The sequence below is a fragment of the Zootoca vivipara genome, chromosome 8, assembly GCF_965207765.1.
Source record: "Zootoca vivipara chromosome 8, rZooViv2.hap1.1, whole genome shotgun sequence".
In the NCBI taxonomy this organism is placed as follows: domain Eukaryota; kingdom Metazoa; phylum Chordata; class Lepidosauria; order Squamata; family Lacertidae; genus Zootoca; species Zootoca vivipara.
In genome coordinates, this window is record NC_142591.1 from 60,874,668 (window position 1) to 60,894,587 (window position 19,920).

The 19,920-nt window shown below is 41.7% G+C and overlaps 1 protein-coding gene across 2 annotated transcripts; it reads left to right on the forward strand.

The window, feature by feature from the left end:
* Positions 1-2,062: 2,062 nt before the first annotated feature.
* Positions 2,063-19,649, forward strand: ATP6V0D2 (ATPase H+ transporting V0 subunit d2). 2 transcript variants are annotated; one of them, XM_035126269.3, is made up of 8 exons: positions 2,063-2,327; positions 8,731-8,902; positions 10,975-11,153; positions 12,205-12,284; positions 13,437-13,514; positions 14,980-15,156; positions 17,807-17,887; positions 18,572-19,649. In XM_035126269.3, the coding sequence occupies exons 1-8, from the start codon at positions 2,198-2,200 to the stop codon at positions 18,731-18,733; spliced, it is 1,059 nt and encodes a 352-aa protein (XP_034982160.1). In that variant the 5' UTR covers positions 2,063-2,197; the 3' UTR covers positions 18,734-19,649. The 2 variants fall into 2 exon arrangements, with proteins under 2 accessions (XP_034982160.1, XP_088531804.1); XM_088675678.1 differs by lacking the exons at positions 17,807-17,887; positions 18,572-19,649 and adding an exon at positions 16,667-17,359 and having other exon boundaries at positions 2,081-2,327.
* Positions 19,650-19,920: the final 271 nt, after the last annotated feature.

Here is a 19,920-nt window from a genome sequence, read left to right on the forward strand (position 1 = left end):
GAGGTTTGAGGAAGGGTGGCGGGGAGTTCTGAGAGGGGCATGAGGAGAGAGTCTGAGGAGAGAGAGAGGGGTGGTGAGGTAAGAAGAAGGGAGAGATAGTCTGGAGCTGGAACTGTAGGTATAGGCCGGTATAAGACTTGTTACTAAAGATAATAAGAAATATTCATTTGGAAACCACATGCTTATGTACTGAACTTCAATAAACACAGTTTGTTCCAACATTATCCCTGACTGGAGTGAATGAAGAGATTGGTGGCAGCGGGTAATTGATCAGTGGTTGGTGCAGGTACCAACGGACCGTCAAACGTCTGGGGGGTTCTGTGCAGGTGGAGTGAACCGCCACAACCACTACTTAGGGAACGGGTGCAGTTCCAGTCATTATACGTAGAAAAATACAGTTTCAAAACAGTGCGACAGAAAGAACTTCGCCCACTGCATTTTGGCGGACCTGGTTGGCACATCACAATAAGCCATAACTATGGCACAGAGCAAATGTGCGGGTTCACAGAGAGGAGGTTGCGGCTGCTTCACTCTGACGCTGTCATTTTGCTGTTGCGTCATGAAGCCAAGCCATGGTTTGGCTTAATGTCATGGTTTTGTTTCTCTCCAGACTAACCAGGAGCTCTAACCAGGATCTGGGCTATGATTTACAGTTTGTCTGGGAGAGCTAAACCACGAGCCCTGGTTCAGTCGACATGTGAAGCTATTGCTTAGCTCAGCCTGTTGGAGCAGCAAAATGACTAGGGCTGAGCAAACTGGCGACATCTGGGATTTCAGGCACAGTTGTGTTAAGCCATGGTTTGGTTTAGCATGGCATGTGAACCAGGTTCTATTGGAAGCTTTAAATGCAGTAAGAACTTTAAAGCGGTTTTATGTAAAACCATAAAATGATGTCTATGTTTTCATCGGGAAAAATGTTGGAGGGTATGGATTACTAGGCCCACAAAATGGTATTACTATTATTCGGCAAAAGATACATTTCTAAATAAATATCCATAAGATGTATGGTTTCGGTGTTAAGTGGCAAAATATTTTTTCCACTTTCCTCCTATGATTCAAAGTCACATGTATATTGAGTGGGGAGAAGTACTAGAGACTCAGAAACTCCTGGTTGCTGATTCTTTTGTCAGCCGCTCTGTAGCAATCTCAGCTTCCCCGGGCAAAAATCGCTATAATGAAATAAATGTCGCTTCCTGGCTAGGAACAGCTCAGCTTTAAAAATTAGATTTTTGTTTCCTGTTGGTATAATATACTTGTAACTGGTGAAGTGCCCAGGGAGGAACATATTTAGTCACAGGGTTAGGGAGACTCCTAGTGGCTAAATGTAACCATTTTCAGCCATGCAGAAAATAAAATGCCCCACTTGCCAGATTGGTTAATGGTACAGCGGGGTCAGGATATGGCAAACGAAAATTAGATGTCAGGTATGATTGGATCTTTTCTGCAAAAGTCAGTAAGTGGGAGAAGTGGTGCTTATGGGGCAGAGGGAATGCAGTTAACTCTTTCACATGTGCAGTTTTTAAAATGATGTATTCCAAAGCTGCAATCTTTGAAAAATATTTGCCCACCTCCCAACATGCCGTTTCCCCTTCTGGTGGGCAAACATTCTTCAAAATACTTTTATCAGGAAAATAGAGCAGGGAGGAAAGGGTTAATCACCTCTTTTTCTCCCCCACCCCCAAATTGTGGCCCTCCCAAAACTGCTTTATAGTTTATAGAAACTGGAGATCCAATCACTCTCCTTCAAACCAAAATAATACCTTTATTTCAAATTCAAGCACAGTTGCTCTGAAATTGGCTGTTGCACTTTCAGAGTATACGTCTCTTTGAATGCAGTTTAAAAGGGGATGATTTAATGTTTTTGAGAAGCATTCTTCAATATTTTAAGGATATGTTGTCCAGTCCGATCCAATTCACATTCTATTCTCCTCCTGCCCTTGCTCTTACATTGTCCTTTACACCCAGAGTAGCTTAGTTACTAATAGGAAAGAGTTAGTTTTGTGTCTGCCTGCTGAGCTTATGTTGTGTAAGCACTATGCAGAGTGCACTGATGTTGTACTGGAAACAATGAAGCAGGAAGGAGAAGTGAATTAAAATCCAGCCAAGGCTAGTGACCGCTTGCTATCTTCTTCTGGAGGCAGACACGAGACACAGAACTTTTTTAAGCCTAGAGAGGCATCAGACCCTCTTTTCCACTATGCCGGGCTATTCAGAGTTTTTCTTCAACGTGGACCATGGGTATCTTGAGGGCCTGGTCCGAGGCTTCAAAGGTGGCATCTTGACGGCTTCTGACTATGTCAACTTAGCACAGTGCGAAACGCTGGAAGGTGAGTAGGAGTCAAACGAAATCTCAGTCTTGTGACATTTGAAAGTATCACAGCAGCCTCTGTAGCTCTGCTGGGAGGGGAATGGTATTCGATCAACTAACATTTGTTGAAATGTGATTTTTTTTTTAACGTTACTGAAACAAAACAAAAAATGGGATTGTCCTTCAAAAGGTCAACTGGAATTCATACTGGGATGAAGGCAGAAATCATATATATACTGTACCTTAGGTCAACTGAAATGACATTGAGTTTGTTGGGAATGTGTATCACTAGCATATCAACAAAGTATTAAAATACAGCTGCTGTCACCAGTTGGACTATACAAATAAACCAATATTCTTTTATACTTCTAGCCTAATTCATAGCCACGTTAAGTCAGAACTGAAATAAACAAGACTACTAATAATTTGTCTTAACTGCATTTTTGATGGATAAGTAGACGGCTTAGGGAGCTGGGTATGTTTAGCCTGGAGAAGAGAAGGTTAAGGGGTGATATGATAGCCAAACTACAGGAAAGAAGATTCCACCTAAACATTAGGAAGAACTTCCTGACAGTAAGAGCTGTTCGGCAGTGGAATTTGCTACCAAGGAGTGTGGTGGAGTCTCCTTCTTTGGAGGTCTTTAAGCAGAGGCTTGACAGGCATATGTCAAGAATGCTTTGATGGTGTTTCCTGCTTGGCAGGGGGTTGGACTGGATGGCCCTTGTGGTCTCTTCCAACTCTATGATTCTATGATTCTATGATTTTGTGCTAGAATCGTTCAGTGCCATCCTAGAAGACATTGAAGTCCCACACTAAACATATCCGCTGCATCATGGACACCCCTGTTTGGCAAACACGTTTTCCATGCTTCAATAATTGGGCATTACGTTCCATCATGTCTTAACACTGCTACTTTTCAGTATTCTGCCTTCAGGAACAGAGAGAAATGCATGTAGTGAGGAGTACTACTCACATAAAAAGGGGACTCTAATGCATGCATTCCATAAAATACTGTCCTCCCTTGGGCTGATCTTTGCAGAAATCGCTCCTCAGCCCTGCCCAGATTTGGAGGATAAGCCCACCTGAGACCACTTGAGTTTCCTTTGGCTCAGACCTCAAAGCAGCCCATATACAAGGGATTGGGGAAAGGCTGCTGGCAGGCTGCACAGTTCTGCCTTTAACTTTATTTCTTCTTGGCTCTTTTTTATATAAAGGTTCTTCTGCCTTGCTTTTCTGAGACTCTCCCTAAATTCTTCCCGATCTGTTTGCCTGCTCCTCACTTTGTTTCCCCTTAGATTCCTTCCTGCTTTAGCTATGCCACCCACGTTCTGGGTGGCAGAGCTACTTGCTCCCAGCTTCTTGCTATGCAACAGCTTCTCATTGAGAAATGCTTGAATCACGGGGTGGGTGTTGTTGACACTCGTTGGTCCTTACGGTTCTATGATCGCTTCCCCCAGCCTGGTGCCCTGCAGATGTTCTCCTATCAATCCCAACCAGTTAAGCAAATGGCTGGGAGTGGTGGGAATTGGTGTCTAACTGGAGCTCACTGGGTTGGGGGAGGCTGTTATGTGCTGGGTTTATATCATTTGGTCTCTCATCACATTGTAACATGATCAGGAGTGTTACACCAAACACTTCCCAAAGCTATATTACGGTGCAGTTTAATATGTGACATGGTCCATCCAAAGGTAACAGCAGAGCAATCCAGTGGTGATTCAGACAAGCAAACCAGCTTTAAAAATGTGGCCACCATTGCAGGAATTGCTAGTGAGCCAATGCAATCTGCGGAGGGCTATTCCTTCTTGTTACCAGTACCAGCCTCTGATGATGACACAGGTGTGGGGCAAGACAACCTCCCTCTGCTGTGATGTCACATCCAGCAGTAATGTGAAGAGGGGGATCAGCCCCGACAAGAAGCTTATGAAGGCTAAGAGGTAAATTAGGGATGAAAGATACCAGCAACTAGTGATGGAGGGGAACATCAGTTTGCATTTAAAAGTAAACCTACCCAATTCACACTTTCTGGAGCGATATGCCAACTAAAACACAGCCAACATTTGACAATTGCACTTCTCTGAATTTTGCAATATCTTTTTCCTATATTACCGTAATGCACTGCTTTCCAAACTGTGTGTCGTGAAATGTTAGTGTGTCAGTTGCAGTGTGTAGGTGTGTCACGAGACTGCTCCCCACGCTCTTCCCGGGACTGGAAAGGGGTTAATTTAACCTCTGGTTTGCTAGTGAAACTGAATGACTGTGTTGCGAAATGATGCTTGTCTAAAAAGTGTGTCACCAACATGAACATTGGGAAAGGTCTGCGGTAAAGTATGCATAGATTAGTGGAAAATAACATACAGAAATGCATGCTATAAGGCAAGAGTTCCCCAACTTCTTCTCACCCACTATTCGCTATGAAAATTTCTGAGGGCTCTTAACAATTTTTCTGTTGCCTATTGTAGCAATTGTGATGCGCTCTGCTAGACGCTGTATGAATTTTAATTGATCTTTCTTATATTGTGATTTATTGTATTACTGTTTGAATTCCATAGAATTCAAATTGTAAGTGTTCTTCACAGACCACCTGAATGAAGCTTGTGGACCACTGTTGGTCTGTGGACCTTAGTTTGGGAAACCCTGTATTAGGGGAAATTGCTCTGTAAAATGCGTATATTAGGCAAAATTTCACACAAATACACTGGTGAATTTTCATGAGGCCTTTTTAAAAAATTGCAAATGAATGTTGAAATGTGGAGAACTAAACTTAAGAGTGGAACAATGAAAAACTTAGAGAAACCAAAAGTGACATATTTGACCATCTTGACACAAGGTCACAGACGTTTAGGGCCAAGCAGGCATTTTAACCTGAGTCTCTCAGCAGTCCAAGTTTCTTTGCACACTACAAATTACATTCTGTTTCTGGTGCAAACAAGCTCATACATACGGAAGTAAAATGAAACTGTGTGGAGGTCATTACAGATATTTGGCGTGCATAGATTTCTCTGCATTTGTGAGGACAAGTTATGGTGCGTGAATCACCTCCAAGTCATCTGTGCTCTGTGGCTAAAGTTTCATATATGCCCTTTTTCTGCATGGAAAAGAGTAATGAGACAGCAGAATGCTAGGTTCCCCTGGGTTATTTGACTCCATCCCTTTGTTAGCTTGTAAGGGTTTCATCCGCACAATGTTTTACCAACAGAGCCTTGTTTTTAAATTCTGCAGCACTTTGTTTAACATGCAACCCTTCATTAGCTTTTACTGGCAGGCTTCAGTCTAAGGCAGAAAAAACAGAAGCCGTACAGGTACATGCTGATGTGAACTTGTATAATTAGTTAAACCGAGTGCACGGAAGCTTCAAAAGCATTTAAAAGATCCAAAGCTCAGAGTCTGTCCTTGTGTGCAACTACTAAAGGGAGTTTGTTATGGAGAGATTTGGTATCAGATACTCTGATCTATCTTTTCCTCTTTGCCAAATTTCCACTCCCAGATTTTGTACAGGGAAATCATTGTACATTCTGCAGTAGAAACTAGCAGACGATGACCTAGTTCACACAGTCAGTTGAAGTGGTTTTTCTTTCTTTCTTTTTTTTAAAAAGTCAAGTGCCTAGTAAAATCACACGCAATGAGTTACATTGCATCATCCTTCAGAATTCCTGATGGCGAAGGGGACTCAGTTTCATCGGTGGGTGACTATTGACATTCTGCAACAGTGAAGCTCTTTGCTTTGCTTCACCCCATAGAGGGGAGAATGTAAATGGATCTCGGATAGGGACACAACTGGGGCTGGGGCTAAATTTGTTCTTTACTGAAACAGATAAAATGCAAAGCTTACATGAGATTATAATAGTTGCTTCCATTGATGTGCATTGCATTTATGTCATGAGAGACCTTTATGTGTATTCACTTCTCCCGATGAGTGCCAATAAAACCTAATACAATATACTAAAGATATATAATATACTTACTGTATTACATATATACTGTTGCATGTCACACTAATCTCTAAGCAGTGTGAAATTCCAGGGGTTCCAGGTGCTTACCTAGGATTCCTGTTTCCTTCTGGAAATGAGGCACAGTGGAGACTGTAGTGTCTTTATGATATATGCCTTATCACATACAGTGGCACCTCGACTTACGAAGGCGATCCGTTCTGCGGCGCTCTTCGAAAGTCGAAACCTTCCGATGTCGAAGCGTCCATTTTGTGCATGTGCAAAGCGCGATTTTGCACTTCTGCGCAGGCGTAGAACGTGCGTGGGGCAAAAATACTTCCGGGTTTGCCGACTTCGTAAGTCGAAACCTTTGGAAGTCGAGGCATTCGGATATCAAGGTACCACTGTATATACAACCTAAGCGTATGATGGAGCGGCTCACAGTATTAACACCCCTAAAGGGTCTTGTTTCTCCAATAGCCACTACCTTGGATTCAAGCCAGAATCAGCCATGGCCTTTTATCTGCCTTTCCTGCCTGCAGCTTCCTCCTCTATGTCACATCACAGCAAACTCTGTCCTCAAACTCCTGCTGCATCCTACTAGCTACCTGAGAGCTGCAGCAGGGGTCCCACCCATTTGTCATCTGACACAGCACACCTTTTCCTTGGTTCTCTTAATGTCCCATCACCTTTCCTTTCCTTTCCTTATTATTTTTATTTATTACATTTGTAATGATCTGCAGATCTCAGGGCAGTTCACAACATAAAAACACAATAGAAAAGCACAAAATACATGATAAAGAACCAGAACAAAAAACAAAGCAATAACCGCCATCCTAGCAGCTCATCATCCCAGGTGATTACCACACCAGGAAGCTAGTGTGGCTTATATTTTATTACTTTCTGGGTCTGGGGTTTGAAAGGTCTGACACTCACAAACTGATAACAATATTAAGACAAATTTTTGGAACGGGTTTCTATTATCAGCTTTTTTAAACAACAACAACAACAACAAAATTTATTATTTATACCCCGCCCCTCTGGCTGAGTTTCCCCAGCCACTCTGGGTGGCTCCCAAAAGAATATTAAAAACACGATAAAACATCAAACATAAAAAACTTCCCTGCCTTCAGATGTCTACTAAATGTCAGATATCATATTTTTCTGTGTATAAGACTATATCCCCCCCCCCAAAAAATCTAAAGTTTAAAATTGGGGGTCATCTTATACACAGAATGTTTAAAATATTTATTTCTTAATTTGGGGCTCAAAAAATAGGTGTCGTCTTATACATGGGGGTGTCTTAAAGACGAAAAATATGGTAGTTGTTTATTTCTTTGACATCTGGTTGGAGGGTGTTCCACAGGGTGGGCGCCACTACCGAGAAGGCCCTCTGCTTGGTTCCCTGTAACTTCGCTTCTTGCAGTGGGGGAACCACCAGAAGGCCCTTGGTGCTGGACCTCAGTGTTGAACGATGGGGGTGGAGACGCTCCTTCAGGTATACAGGACCGAGGCTGTTTAGGGATTTAAAGGTCAGCACCAACACTTATTGTGCTCGGAATTGTGCTGGGAAACATACTGGAAGCCAGTACGTTTTAGGTTTTAGGTTTTCCCTTGCTATGCTTCTTTGTTTTTAAATTGTATTTCTATGTTGTGTGAGTTAAATTTGTTCACATTTATGTACCCGAACCGGGAACATTTTGATGGAGGGTGATAGTGGTGTAGCAATAAAACTGCTAGCACATTTGCAAAGCTAAGCAGGGTCTGGTATGACTTCAAATTGGATGAGGGACTGTGTGTTGAGAATTTTGCATTGCAAGCAGCTGGATTAGGTGACCCTTGCGGTCCCTTCCAGCTCTATGATTCTATGAAGTATATTTTAAATAAAGACATGATCGAGTTTTATCATTATTATGGAGGCTTTAGGGCAGTTTGCTCTCTGCTTTTTATGTCTGGGAGCTGGACTAATGTGAGAACTAGGTCTTCCTATGTGACTGTAATACCTGCTCGACCTATACAATTGCAAACAAAAACAAGGACCCAGATGCACTTGGCGTCTAATGCTTTCACCTTGAAACAACCCTGTAAAAGTTGTTATGAGATTTCTACTGCTCAGAGAATGGAGAGTGAAAGAGTAGCCAAAAAAAAAAAAAAAGAGAAAAGGAAGAGATTACCATCACACAGCAATCTTGGACATCTATGTGCAATGTCTGAATCTGTACATAATAGGAAGTCACACTCAGTGCAAACTGTGGTTTACAAGTCAGCTTCCAACCCTGATTTCAGATCCTGACTTGTGAGCTCCACAGTGAGTGTGGTTTGGGGTGGGTTCAGACCTTAAAGCAAACCATGCTACTGTGCTACATCTGAACCCAGCCACTGGGTGTAGAAAAGGTAACGAAAGAGAAGTATTAACTAAAAATGAGAAGCGATACTGTCTCTTTAACCTCCTTGGTTTCTTTGTAGAAAATAAATCTTTTTCCAATTCTATTCCAGACCTGAAGTTACATTTGCAAACCACAGACTACGGAAACTTTTTAGCCAACGAAACAGGCTCTCTCACGGTTTCTATCATCGACGAAAAACTAAAGGCCAAACTATTGGCAGAATTTCACTATTTCAGAAATCATGCCTTCGAGCCACTTTCCACATTCCTAAACTATATTACGTAAGTAAAATTAGTAATTTCATGATGTGAGCAGCTCAATTCAATTCAACACCTTTATTGGCATATATAAGACAATAAAAACCATATAGACCGTCCATAATGTGTTATGATTCTAAAACATACAGTAAAGAGGGAATCCTCGGCAATCACTATTATACAGGCCAAACTACCCTAGATTTAACTTCAAAGATCCTGGTCAAAAATTGTACCATAACTCTAGTGTGAACAGGAGAGTCATCTCTCAGTAGAGAATGCACCACGTGTTGTTTATTGGCGGGAGGCCCAAGCCACAGAGAGGACATTGAAGGATCATCACGGAAGATGTTAAAAAGAGGGCAATCCAAAATTATGTGGTCCAAAGAGTCAGGTACATTCTGACCACAGGTGCAGAGTCTATTCTGGTAAGAGATGCTTCTGAGCCTTCCAGATAACCCTGAGGACGGAAAAGGCATTCAAGTGGGCCAGCATAAATACTCTGCGGTGTTAGTTGCAATGTGAGCAACTAACAAACTACTGTGTAACTTGAATTAGTTTCCATTGGGAATAGAATCATAGAATCATAGAGTTGGAAGAGACCACAAGGGCCATCCAGTCCAACCCCCTGCCACAGGTGTGGAATAAACTTTGCAAAGTCACTTTGTTCAAGCCCCATTGAAATAAATGAGTGTTACACAGAAGCAATGTTTGGTGGATTGTTTTCTGAAGTGTTCATCTTATGCTAAGCAGAATGGCCTAGACTCTGTTCAGTAATGACAGCTTAATGAGAAAACTTACAGTACAATCTGATTACTAAGGAGTAACCCCCGTGCATCCCCATTAATGCATTTAGATGGACTTCAGTAAGTAGATCCAAGGCCTACTTATGTAGTCATTGTATTCATTAGCAATGCTTCTTCTGGCCTGCAGTAAATTCTTATGGCAGATGCCCAGACGTTTATCTTTTAATTCATTTTGGCAGCATTATAATATTAAATTTCCCAACTCCCTTTGAAGCAATGTTTCTTTTTTGGCTTGGCAACCTAATTAACATTGATTTCTTAACATCAGGCTGTTTGGGTGGATTTTGTGATTGAATTCATTAAGTCTTCCTAGTTGTTTAAAAGTCTGTGCAAGGAATGGTAGCCTTCAGCCATGGCGCGCGAGCTGCCAGTGGACCACCCTCCTGGTCCTGTGATTTTCACACAATAAAAGGCAATAATCCCTCTAAATTTCCTCTGTCAAGTTTGGGCTGTGGTTGTGACTTTCTGGTAGAAGTCAGTGCCATGTTTTCTTACATGTCCATCTCACCAGAGGCTTCCTGTCTGACATTATAGCAGCCTTCCATAACCCAGTGCTCTTCATATGTCCAAGACTACAACCCCCATCATTCCTGACCATTGTCCGCGCTGGCTGGGATTTATAGGAGTTGTAGTCTGGAACGTGCCAGGTTCAGGAAGCCTGGGTTAAATGAATGCATCGGGAAGCAGGATCACGTGTGACTGATCTTCATGTGTTACAGGTAGGTAGCCATGTTGGTCTGACGTAGTCGAAACAAAAAATAATAATAAAAATTCCTTCCAGTAGCACCTTAGAGACCAACTAAGTTTGTCATTGGTATGAGCTTTCGTGTGCATGTACACTTCTTCAGATGTGATCTTCATGTGCTCATTCACAATAAGTTTGATGAGACCCCCACGTCTACAAATGTATGTGCATGGTTTATTTCTACACTATCAAACAGGACTCTACTTAAACTGGCAATCGGCCCAAACATATTTGGAAAATAAACCCGTTTCCTGATAAAAAGTGGCTCTGGGCATTAAATTCTAAGTTATTGATTTTTGCATTTGATTGCAGTGATTCTGTGCAAGGCTGGTTGGATTAGGGATTGTCTAATGTAGCGTTCTGTTTACAAGAATTCCTTGTTGCCACATTGCCACAGCTGATAAAGAGTGATCAAACCTTTTCTGCAGAGCCCTGGCTATTTTAACCTTTATATTTGCAAAATGTGGTTTGGTGTTTGGCTTTATTAAAGCAGTTTTCTCCCTGAGGAAGAACAAAGTATTTTGATGGATGTTGTTTTCTCTCACTAGGTACAGCTATATGATTGACAACGTGATCCTGCTCATTACTGGCACACTGCGTCAGCGGCCCTTGGAAGAGCTGGTTCCCAAGTGCCATCCGTTGGGCAATTTTGAGCAAATGGAAGCTGTCAGTATTGCTCCAAACCCTGCAGAGTTATTCAATGCAATTTTGGTGGATACACCCCTAGGTATGGCTGTTCATAATTTGTGTGTGTGTGTGTGTGTGGGTGGGTGGGTGGGTGGGTGGATCTTCAGATGAGATTGTTTTCTATCATGGCAGCACTTGCTCTCTGCAGTACATGTCACCCCTTAAAATGAAGTTGGCCAGTTGTCTTAGGGCAAAGACCACAGAAATGGCAGGATTTTTGTCCTGTATGAAGAAGGTCCCAAATTCAATCACTCTCTAGGTAGGGCTGGAAATGTCCCCAGTCTGAAACACTCCTCCGATCCTCTGAAGAGGGGTTCTCAGGCCGCTTTGCATTTAGCCACTACTGACAGCCATATCCTCTTAGCTTCAGAAGCTGAAGCTTTGCTGCTGGTCCCTCTCTGTCCCTAGAGGCTGGGGAGACCAGTCTCAAAGCTGGGCAGCAGAACGGGGGTGACAATCAGGGGGGGGCATGATGCCTGAGGCGGCCTCCTCCCCTTGCCTCTTGGGTGGGTTGGCTCTGCCCTGTAGGAAAGCTTTAGAGAGCTGTCAAAATACAATAAGTAAAAATTCATTGCATGAATGGGACCAAGCACTCTCGGTGATTTCTCTCTCCAAAATTCTTAAAATAAATAAATCAGCATTTAGAATCAAAATTATAATAAAACAATGTATCAGAGTGGGTGATATAATATATACAGAGATTAGAATAGCATTCCCATAGATCATCTATTTATTTTTATTAGTTATTAAATTTGTTAGTAGCTTTATCTAGGCAACCCAAAGCAACACTGACTGCTATGTCAGAGAGTAGACCAAAATTTATGGTAGCATTTCCTACCAGACACCTGGTGGAGATTTGGATTAGCAACCCCATTATCTTCAAAGCAGAAGCCTACTGCAAAGCTGTATTATATATACACAACATCAGGAATGTTGAAAACATTTACTTCCTCTCCTTCTTTCTATATTATTTTTTGTAGCGCAGTAGAAAGTCAGTCATTGAGCATAAACAAAATGGTTAAAACCGATAAGTGGGCTTCTTATGCTTCTCTACAGCTTGCCTTTATAATTTAAACATGTTTGCTTTTCAGCTGATTTCTTTCAAGACTGCATATCTGAAAACGATCTGGATGAAATGAACATTGAAATCATGCGCAACAAACTGTATAAGGTAAATGCTTTCAGTGCCAGCTGTGAAAAAGTAAAGCAAGAGGATAGGTACAATGTATAGCCATGAAAGTAAGTTGTCTTGAGAACTTTGGAGAATAGGTGGGATCTAAATAGTGTACTCTCAATAAATGGGGGAAATTAACCCTGATATTGATGTGATGCTAATTGCACCCTCTGTTGTTCCCTGAAATGAATTTGCATACTGCAGAAAACGGCAAAAGCAAATGTGTAAGTGACAAGAGAGGCAACTTCCAGTTCTTGGCACTTCCTATAAAATGCAAAGCCACCCTAATTTGAGAGCAGGATGTAACATATAGAATGTGTAGAATTTGGACAAGTTCAACTCTAAGGGTAATTCAGAGGTAGCATGAAGAGCAAGTGTTTTCTGCTTTCTGGAATCTTCGTTTCTCTATCACGAATGAAACTTTCACATTTCCCCTTATGGTCAGATCTCCAATCAGCCACTGTTTCTGGAGGGGTAGCCATATTAGTCTCTTGCAAAAAAAGAGAAAAAAAAGAACAAAGAGTCTTGTGGAACCTTAAAGACTTTTCACACTATTATGGCATAAGCTTCCATGAACTATTTTCCACTTCAACAGCTGCACGAAATGTTCTCTTGACCTACAGGTGTATATAAACAGACAGGTGGCTCAGGGGAATGGTAAACATTGAGGTACTGTATATAAGGCAGGATGGAGTTCAAGGAAACCTGCTTTCTAGTAAATGTGCATGGGAATTCGCCTTTGTGACATTAGATGAACACTAACAACCTACTGTAGTAGTGTATCTGCAAATCAGCTAACTGCACTTATTTAGTAAAGGCTAACATCCTCTAGGCTTTCCTACTGCAATGAACAGATATGGCAATGTTCATATTTATGCATATTGTGCATTCTAAATAAATAAAAACATCGCTTCTGTTAAACGTTATTGCCAACAGTCTGGTTCCTCTCCCACCAAACAGGATTACTATTGCAGCAACACATCATCAGTAGGAGAAAACTAACCTGTCTCACACCTGTTAGTTTTTACATGTTTTGTACTTCCCATACTGGCTGGTTGAACATAATAAATAAGGGAAATGGCTGACTGCCTGCTTAATTCAGAGAAGGTTTGAATATAATGTTACTTTTTTCCCTGTCCCATTCTTTAGTCTTACCTCGAAGCGTTCTATACATTCTGCAGAAACCAAGGTGGCACTACAGCAGATATAATGTGCCCACTCTTAGAGGTAAGGAAAACATTATGGCTAGGAATGAATCAGTCATTCTTTGGCCCATGCTCCTTGTACATGCATACATTTTTCAGTCCTGTTTGTCCTGTTTTGTCCTGTTTCCACACTGAGCTACATTTGTTTTCTTTCTCAAATTCACCTGCGAATGCTTCTATATCTGATCCTGTTACAAGGTGATTCAAGGGATGCCTTTAAAGTTTTCCAGTCTGCCCCCTGCCGACAGGGAATAGCTGCTCTAAGAAACTACAAAGCCTGCCTGCCACTATAACCAATACAGTACACACATTTTTGATATTACAATATCAAAAAAATAATAATAATCACAAACTATTGGTCTACAATATCTTGATAGTTAAAAATAAATGAATAGGGCAAAAGGAAAATATCAAAATACTAGATGATCCATTATGGATTTCACCAAAACGTACATGACCATTATTTTCCCATTTATGAATCACTTCCTATAAAACATATGAAAGCAATTTAAAAGCATCATCAATGAAGACACATATAAGAACAATTATAACCATTTCATACCATTCATAACAGTATTTCATTGTTCCTAGTTGATAACATTTCGAAACAGCTTGAAAGCAAAAAACAAAAAGCTCATATATTTCAGCAGTTCAAGAAATACTCAATGCAGATCATGGGAGAATCAGTCAGCAGGCTGTATGAATCCCACAGTTCACACAGGCAGGTCCACACCATACATTTAAAGCATTCAATGCACATTTAAAACACATAGCTTCCCCAAAGCATCATGGGAACTGTAGTTTATTAAGGTGGTTGGAAACTGTACTTTTGTGATGGGAAAATAATAATAATAATAATAATAATAATAATAATAATAATAATAATAATAATTTATTATTTATACCCCGCCCATCTGGCTGGGTTTCCCCAGCCACTCTGGGAAAACTATGGTTCCCAGGATTCCTTAAGAGTCTTGTGCTGTAAGTGTGCATTGAATGTGCTTTAGACTTCAAACAGACCTACATGCATATATATATATATATATATATATATATATATATATATATTGACGACTGGATGCTTTGTATACTAACAAATAATCTAACAAATAAAACCAGAACTGGAAAGTAAAATTGCAGTTTTGATGCTTTTGAACCTGCTTCAAACATCCTGCCAGCCATATTTTAAAAAATGGCCTCCCTTTCAATTAATTTGCTGCACATTAATTCTGGGCCAAAATCCTGTTGTTTGCTCTCACTACATCTGCAACCTCATGGTTGTTTTACCCCCTTTCACATCGAATCATCCCTTGTGATTCCACTTTGTCCCACGATTTCCACAGACTTACGAGGAGAGCAATTTGGGGTATGGAAGATGACAGCGGGCTCCCATCACCAGCAAACAAACCCCTCCTGCTCTCCATAGTAGATGTCTACAAAATATTTTTTAAAGGCTGAAAACTGTAATTTGTTTTTGTCTTATGCAGTTTGAAGCAGACAGGCGTGCCTTCATCATCACCATTAATTCATTTGGCACTGAATTAAGCAAAGAAGACAGACAGAAGCTGTATCCAACGTGTGGGAAACTGTATCCAGAAGGCTTAGATATGCTTGCCAAAACAGAAGATTATGAGCAAGTGAAGGGCGTGGCAGACTACTATGCTGTATGTAAATACTAAATAGCTCCTAACAAAAGCTTACTGTGTCTACAACATTCCATGGCATGTACCACCAAAGAAAGGGCATTAAGTACTTGTTCAGCCAGATTCTAAACAAAAAGTGCTGATTCTCAGCGCCCCTCACTAAGGGAAATACATGGGGCAATTGCCAAGGGAGGGGACCATCGTCTCGGTCATAGGCGCCAACTCCTAGGGGCCCAGGTCCCTTTGGGGGTCCCCCATAAAATACTTTAGGGGGCCAGACCCCACCCCAAGTTGATGAACATTGCTGCCTTTCATTCTTTTCCATGTTTGGGTGTCATTTCCCAACAAGCCCTGTAAACAGGGGGAGGGTGGGTGTGGGGAACTCCCTGGTCCTGAATGGGGTCACTGTGCCCCAAGGACCAGGTGTGCAGCCTGGGAGTCATTTTGGACTCACAGCTGTCCATGGAGCCACAGGTTAATTCTGTGTCCAGGGCGGCTGTCTATCAGCTCTATCTGGTACGCAGGCTGAGACCCTACCTGCCCGCAGACTGTCTCGCCAGAGTGGTGCATGCTCTAGTTATCTCCCACTTGGACTACTGCAATGCGCTCTACATGGGGCTACCTTTGAAGTTGACCCGGAAACTGCAGTTAATCGAGAATGCGGCAGCTAGACTGGTGACTGGGAGTGGCCGCTGAGACCACATAACACCGGTCCTAAGAGACCTACATTGGTTCCCAGTACGTTTCCGAGCACAATTCAAAGTGTTGGTGCTCACCTTTAAAGCCCTAAACGGCCTCGGTCCAGTATACCTTAAGGAGCCTCTCCACCCCCATCGTTTAGCCCGGACACTGAGATCCAGCGCCGAGGGACTTCTGGCAGTTCCCTCACTGCGAGAAGCAAAGCTACAGGGAACCAGGCAAAGGGCCTTTTCGGTAGTGGCGCCCGCCCTGTGGAACGCCCTCCCATCGGAGGTCAAGGAGATAAATACCGGTAACTACCTGACATTTAGAAAACACCTAAAGGCAGCCCTGTTTAGGGAAGTTTTTAATCTGTGATATTTTAATGTATTTTGGTATTTGCTGGAAGCCGCCCAGAGTGGCGGGGAAAACCCAGCCAGATGGGTGGGGAATGAATAAATAAATAAATAAATAAATAAATAAATAAATAATAAACTAACTTTTAAAAGGGTTCCTGGATGGCAAGGGAGCTGGGATTGGGTAAAACCTAGGTGCCTAGAAACTTGGGCTAGGGAAGAGATTGAATTCTTCAAGCATAAAAGGGGCTTGAATCCGAGTAGCTCTGGACCAGTCGCTTTTCTGAGACCAGTCAACCCTGTAGAGCTGTTTTGGGGATAGAAAGTGGAGTGAGGGTGGGAATAAACCTTCACCAGCACTTGGTACCTTTGTTACTAGGATCTGGGGCAGGGGTTATCTGCCCCCTCCCAAAATTTTATTCAAGTTGGCATCCCTGGCCTCTGTCTTGTCCAGTTCTGAATGGGTCTTGATTGGTTGCGATCCATTGCCCCAGCAGATGGACTGTCCACTATTCACAGCGTCGCTGGTGGCAGAGGTGAGTGGGGTCCAACCAATTGCCAGGATTAGGGTGGCCTGCTGGGGGGGGAGCCTCCTGCACCTTCAATTGTGTAGGAAGTCAGTGCGACTAATCATTAAAGGTGCAATAGTCCCCAGACCATGCTAGCCAGAGCCCAGACCTATTAAAGGTAAAGGCTCACTATAGCCCTGCTCTTAGATGAGGGTATGTACTGCCAAAGAGACCCAGTGAAACCTTTAAACCCTTATAGCTGGGTCCAATTGATTTATGAAGTGTTGCACAGTGTTTGAGAAGCTTTATTGTAGTGTCAGTCACTCAAGAAAAATGAATCTGTGTGCTTTTGGAAAACACACTTTAATCGGGAGATTGCATTTTCTGTAATTTTCTGCCTACACATTCTTTAAACTCATAGCCTAACATGATGCAATAAGGATACAACGGCAGGCAATCCCATGCCAGCTTTCAACAAATACATTAAATAGGGATGATTTCTGTTTCACTGTGTGTGGGTGACTGGGAGGTGTGAACAGCCCTTGAAAAATTACAAGGCTGTGTTACCTTGTGGTTATTGTACCTAGCAAGAGTCTTCTGAACACAAACATTTCTATGTACTGTATTTTCCTGCGTATAAGGCTACTTTTTAACCCAGGGAAATATTCTCAAAATTTGGGGGTCGTCTTATTTATACGGCGAGTATATCCCAAACTCTATATTTTAACTGGAAAAGTTGGGAGTCGTCTTATACGCCCAGTCGTCTATATGAAGCTGCCCTTTGGTAAGTCCATGAGGTTTAGCTGCACCACTCTGGCAGCAGCTGTCCAGGTTTTGAGGCAGGAATATTTTCCAGCCCCACCTGGAGCTGCCAGGGCCTGAACCCGGGACCTTCTGCATGCAATGGATGTGCTTTGTCACTGACCTTTGACCCCTATAAAGTCACTTTCAGGCAGTGTATGAGTGAGGGGAGTAAGAAATACCCTTGGAACTCACCGGCCATACATTCTAGAGTTGTGCACCTAAGGAACCTGTTTACAAAAATGATTAATTTTAAATACACAGAAACATCACATGTAAGTGAAATAAAACCAGTGGTGTTTTTTTGTTGTTTTTTTGTTCTTTCAGCAATACAGGGCTTGCTTTGAATGCATAGGAAGTGGTACAGGAGGAGAAAAAACATTAGAAGATGCTTTTTTTGAACATGAGGTAAGATGCTCTTTCTCTGGTTCAAACCTTTATCTTGGCTACATTTGTTTTTCTTCGGCTTGCTCAGAGTCAACTGTGAGAGAAAGTGGTGATGGACTTACAGGAGGTGACATTGTTCACTCTGAATAAACAGCCAGTGTTTTCCTAAAACAGGAAGAGGGAATATGTGGCCCCCCCAGATGCTGTTGGACACCCATCATCCCTGACCATTGACCATACTAGCTGGGGCTAATGGAAGTTGGAGTCAACTAAAATCTAGAGGGCCACAGGTTCCCCCTCCCTGTCCTTCAGTATTATGAAGCCGCAAAGTGCTAAAAATGAACACCACCGTTTGGAGAAGTGAACTCAAAAGAAAAAAATGCCCACAGAGCCATTTTTAAGTAATAGAGACATACGGTCAAATTCCATTCAAAGCAGCTCTGAATCTTCCGTGCGGCAGCCATTAGAGAAACATTAATTTCCATGTCCTAACCTATTCCTTTAATGTTCCTGTGGCCTGTTAAATTGTCACAAAAACCCAAAGATAGCTGCACTTTGACCCAGCTCCTACTGAGAAAAGTACTTGTAAAAGAAAAGGTTTGTAAAACACTTTAGAATGCTTCAGAATGGAAAGATGTAACGTACAAGTAACTGGTTATTTCCCCTCGCTAATAAAATATTTCTTTCTTGCACTCTTTTCTTCAGGTCAAAATGAATGTGCTGGCATTCAACAACCAGTTCCATTTTGGGGTCTTCTATGCCTATGTAAAGCTGAAGGAACAAGAAAGCAGGAACATTGTATGGATTGCTGAATGCATTTCCCAGAGACACAGAACAAAAATTAACAACTACATCCCTATTCTCTAAACTAGACTTAAAGTGGTGTGTTTTAATGGTACATCTATTTCATCTACTGGGTTCTTTACCAAATTACTCATCATATTCCAAAAAGGGGGTTAATTTGCATATTATAACCACCAATAACATTTTATAATTATGATTAGCCAATTAGGCATTTTATATTTGGGGCACTTCTATTGCCTCCTGCCTGCCCCGATCTTTTCCAGAGGTTCTGTCAGTAGATCATCAGTAGACCCATGACTGCAGAGTTTTCTGCAGGAATAGTGGAGGGCTCTGCAGCAAATATGCCTTTCTGACCCTTCTAGCCAGTGGATCTCAGGGTTATGATTGCTCTGGAAAATGTTAAATCTCTCTCCCTATCTGATCCCCTTAATTATCACTGCCCCCAGTTGATGCTATTTCTTTTTCTTTAAAAGCATGCACCTTAAATGCAAAGTTGCATTTCACTTCACTTCTGGTTGGGCCCCAAGAAATGTAAAGCATAGAGAAAGAAAAGGATTACTTTAAAGCATTAGCATTTCATTAAAGAATACTTCTCGTGTATCACAAGCATGGTTAGATTTAAATGCCCAGACTCCTATAATGCCACTTAAGAATCATAAAGGCCAACAAGAAATTAAAGGAACAGAAGCAGCTCTACTACCTAGTAATTGCTTGTGATTAAAAACATGTTGCAAAGGCAGAAGAGGGAACTCCCTTGGGCTGTTTTGGTGGGTCCATTGTTGTTGTTGTTTTTAAAAATGCAATGAATGGGTTAAATAAAAATATAATTGTTTCCCAGAAATTCACTGTGAATATATAGCCACCATTCAGCTAAGAGTCATCAAATAAAGTTTGTCATGAAATGTGATGATATATGATGCGATGTAAGAATGTTACAGAATAGCTTGTCTTGCTGAAATAAAATCTATTTCCTGGCCTATGCATGTATACGATTTCTAGTTTGCTTTTGCTTTACAGGAAGGACGGAAGGAAGGGGAGCAAGGTGTCTGCTTTTAACATCTTCCATGCTGTTTTGCTAAGCAAACGTAAAGGATTTTCTTTAATAACATTCTTCTCATAAAGAGTAAATGAATGGGTTTGAGAAAAGCAACAAACAAAATTACCTGTATGAAAAACTCAAATCCATATTATCTGAATAAACCAGTGTTGCGCCTGCAAACATTTTGTAGAGCAGGGAACCTTAGGCCCTC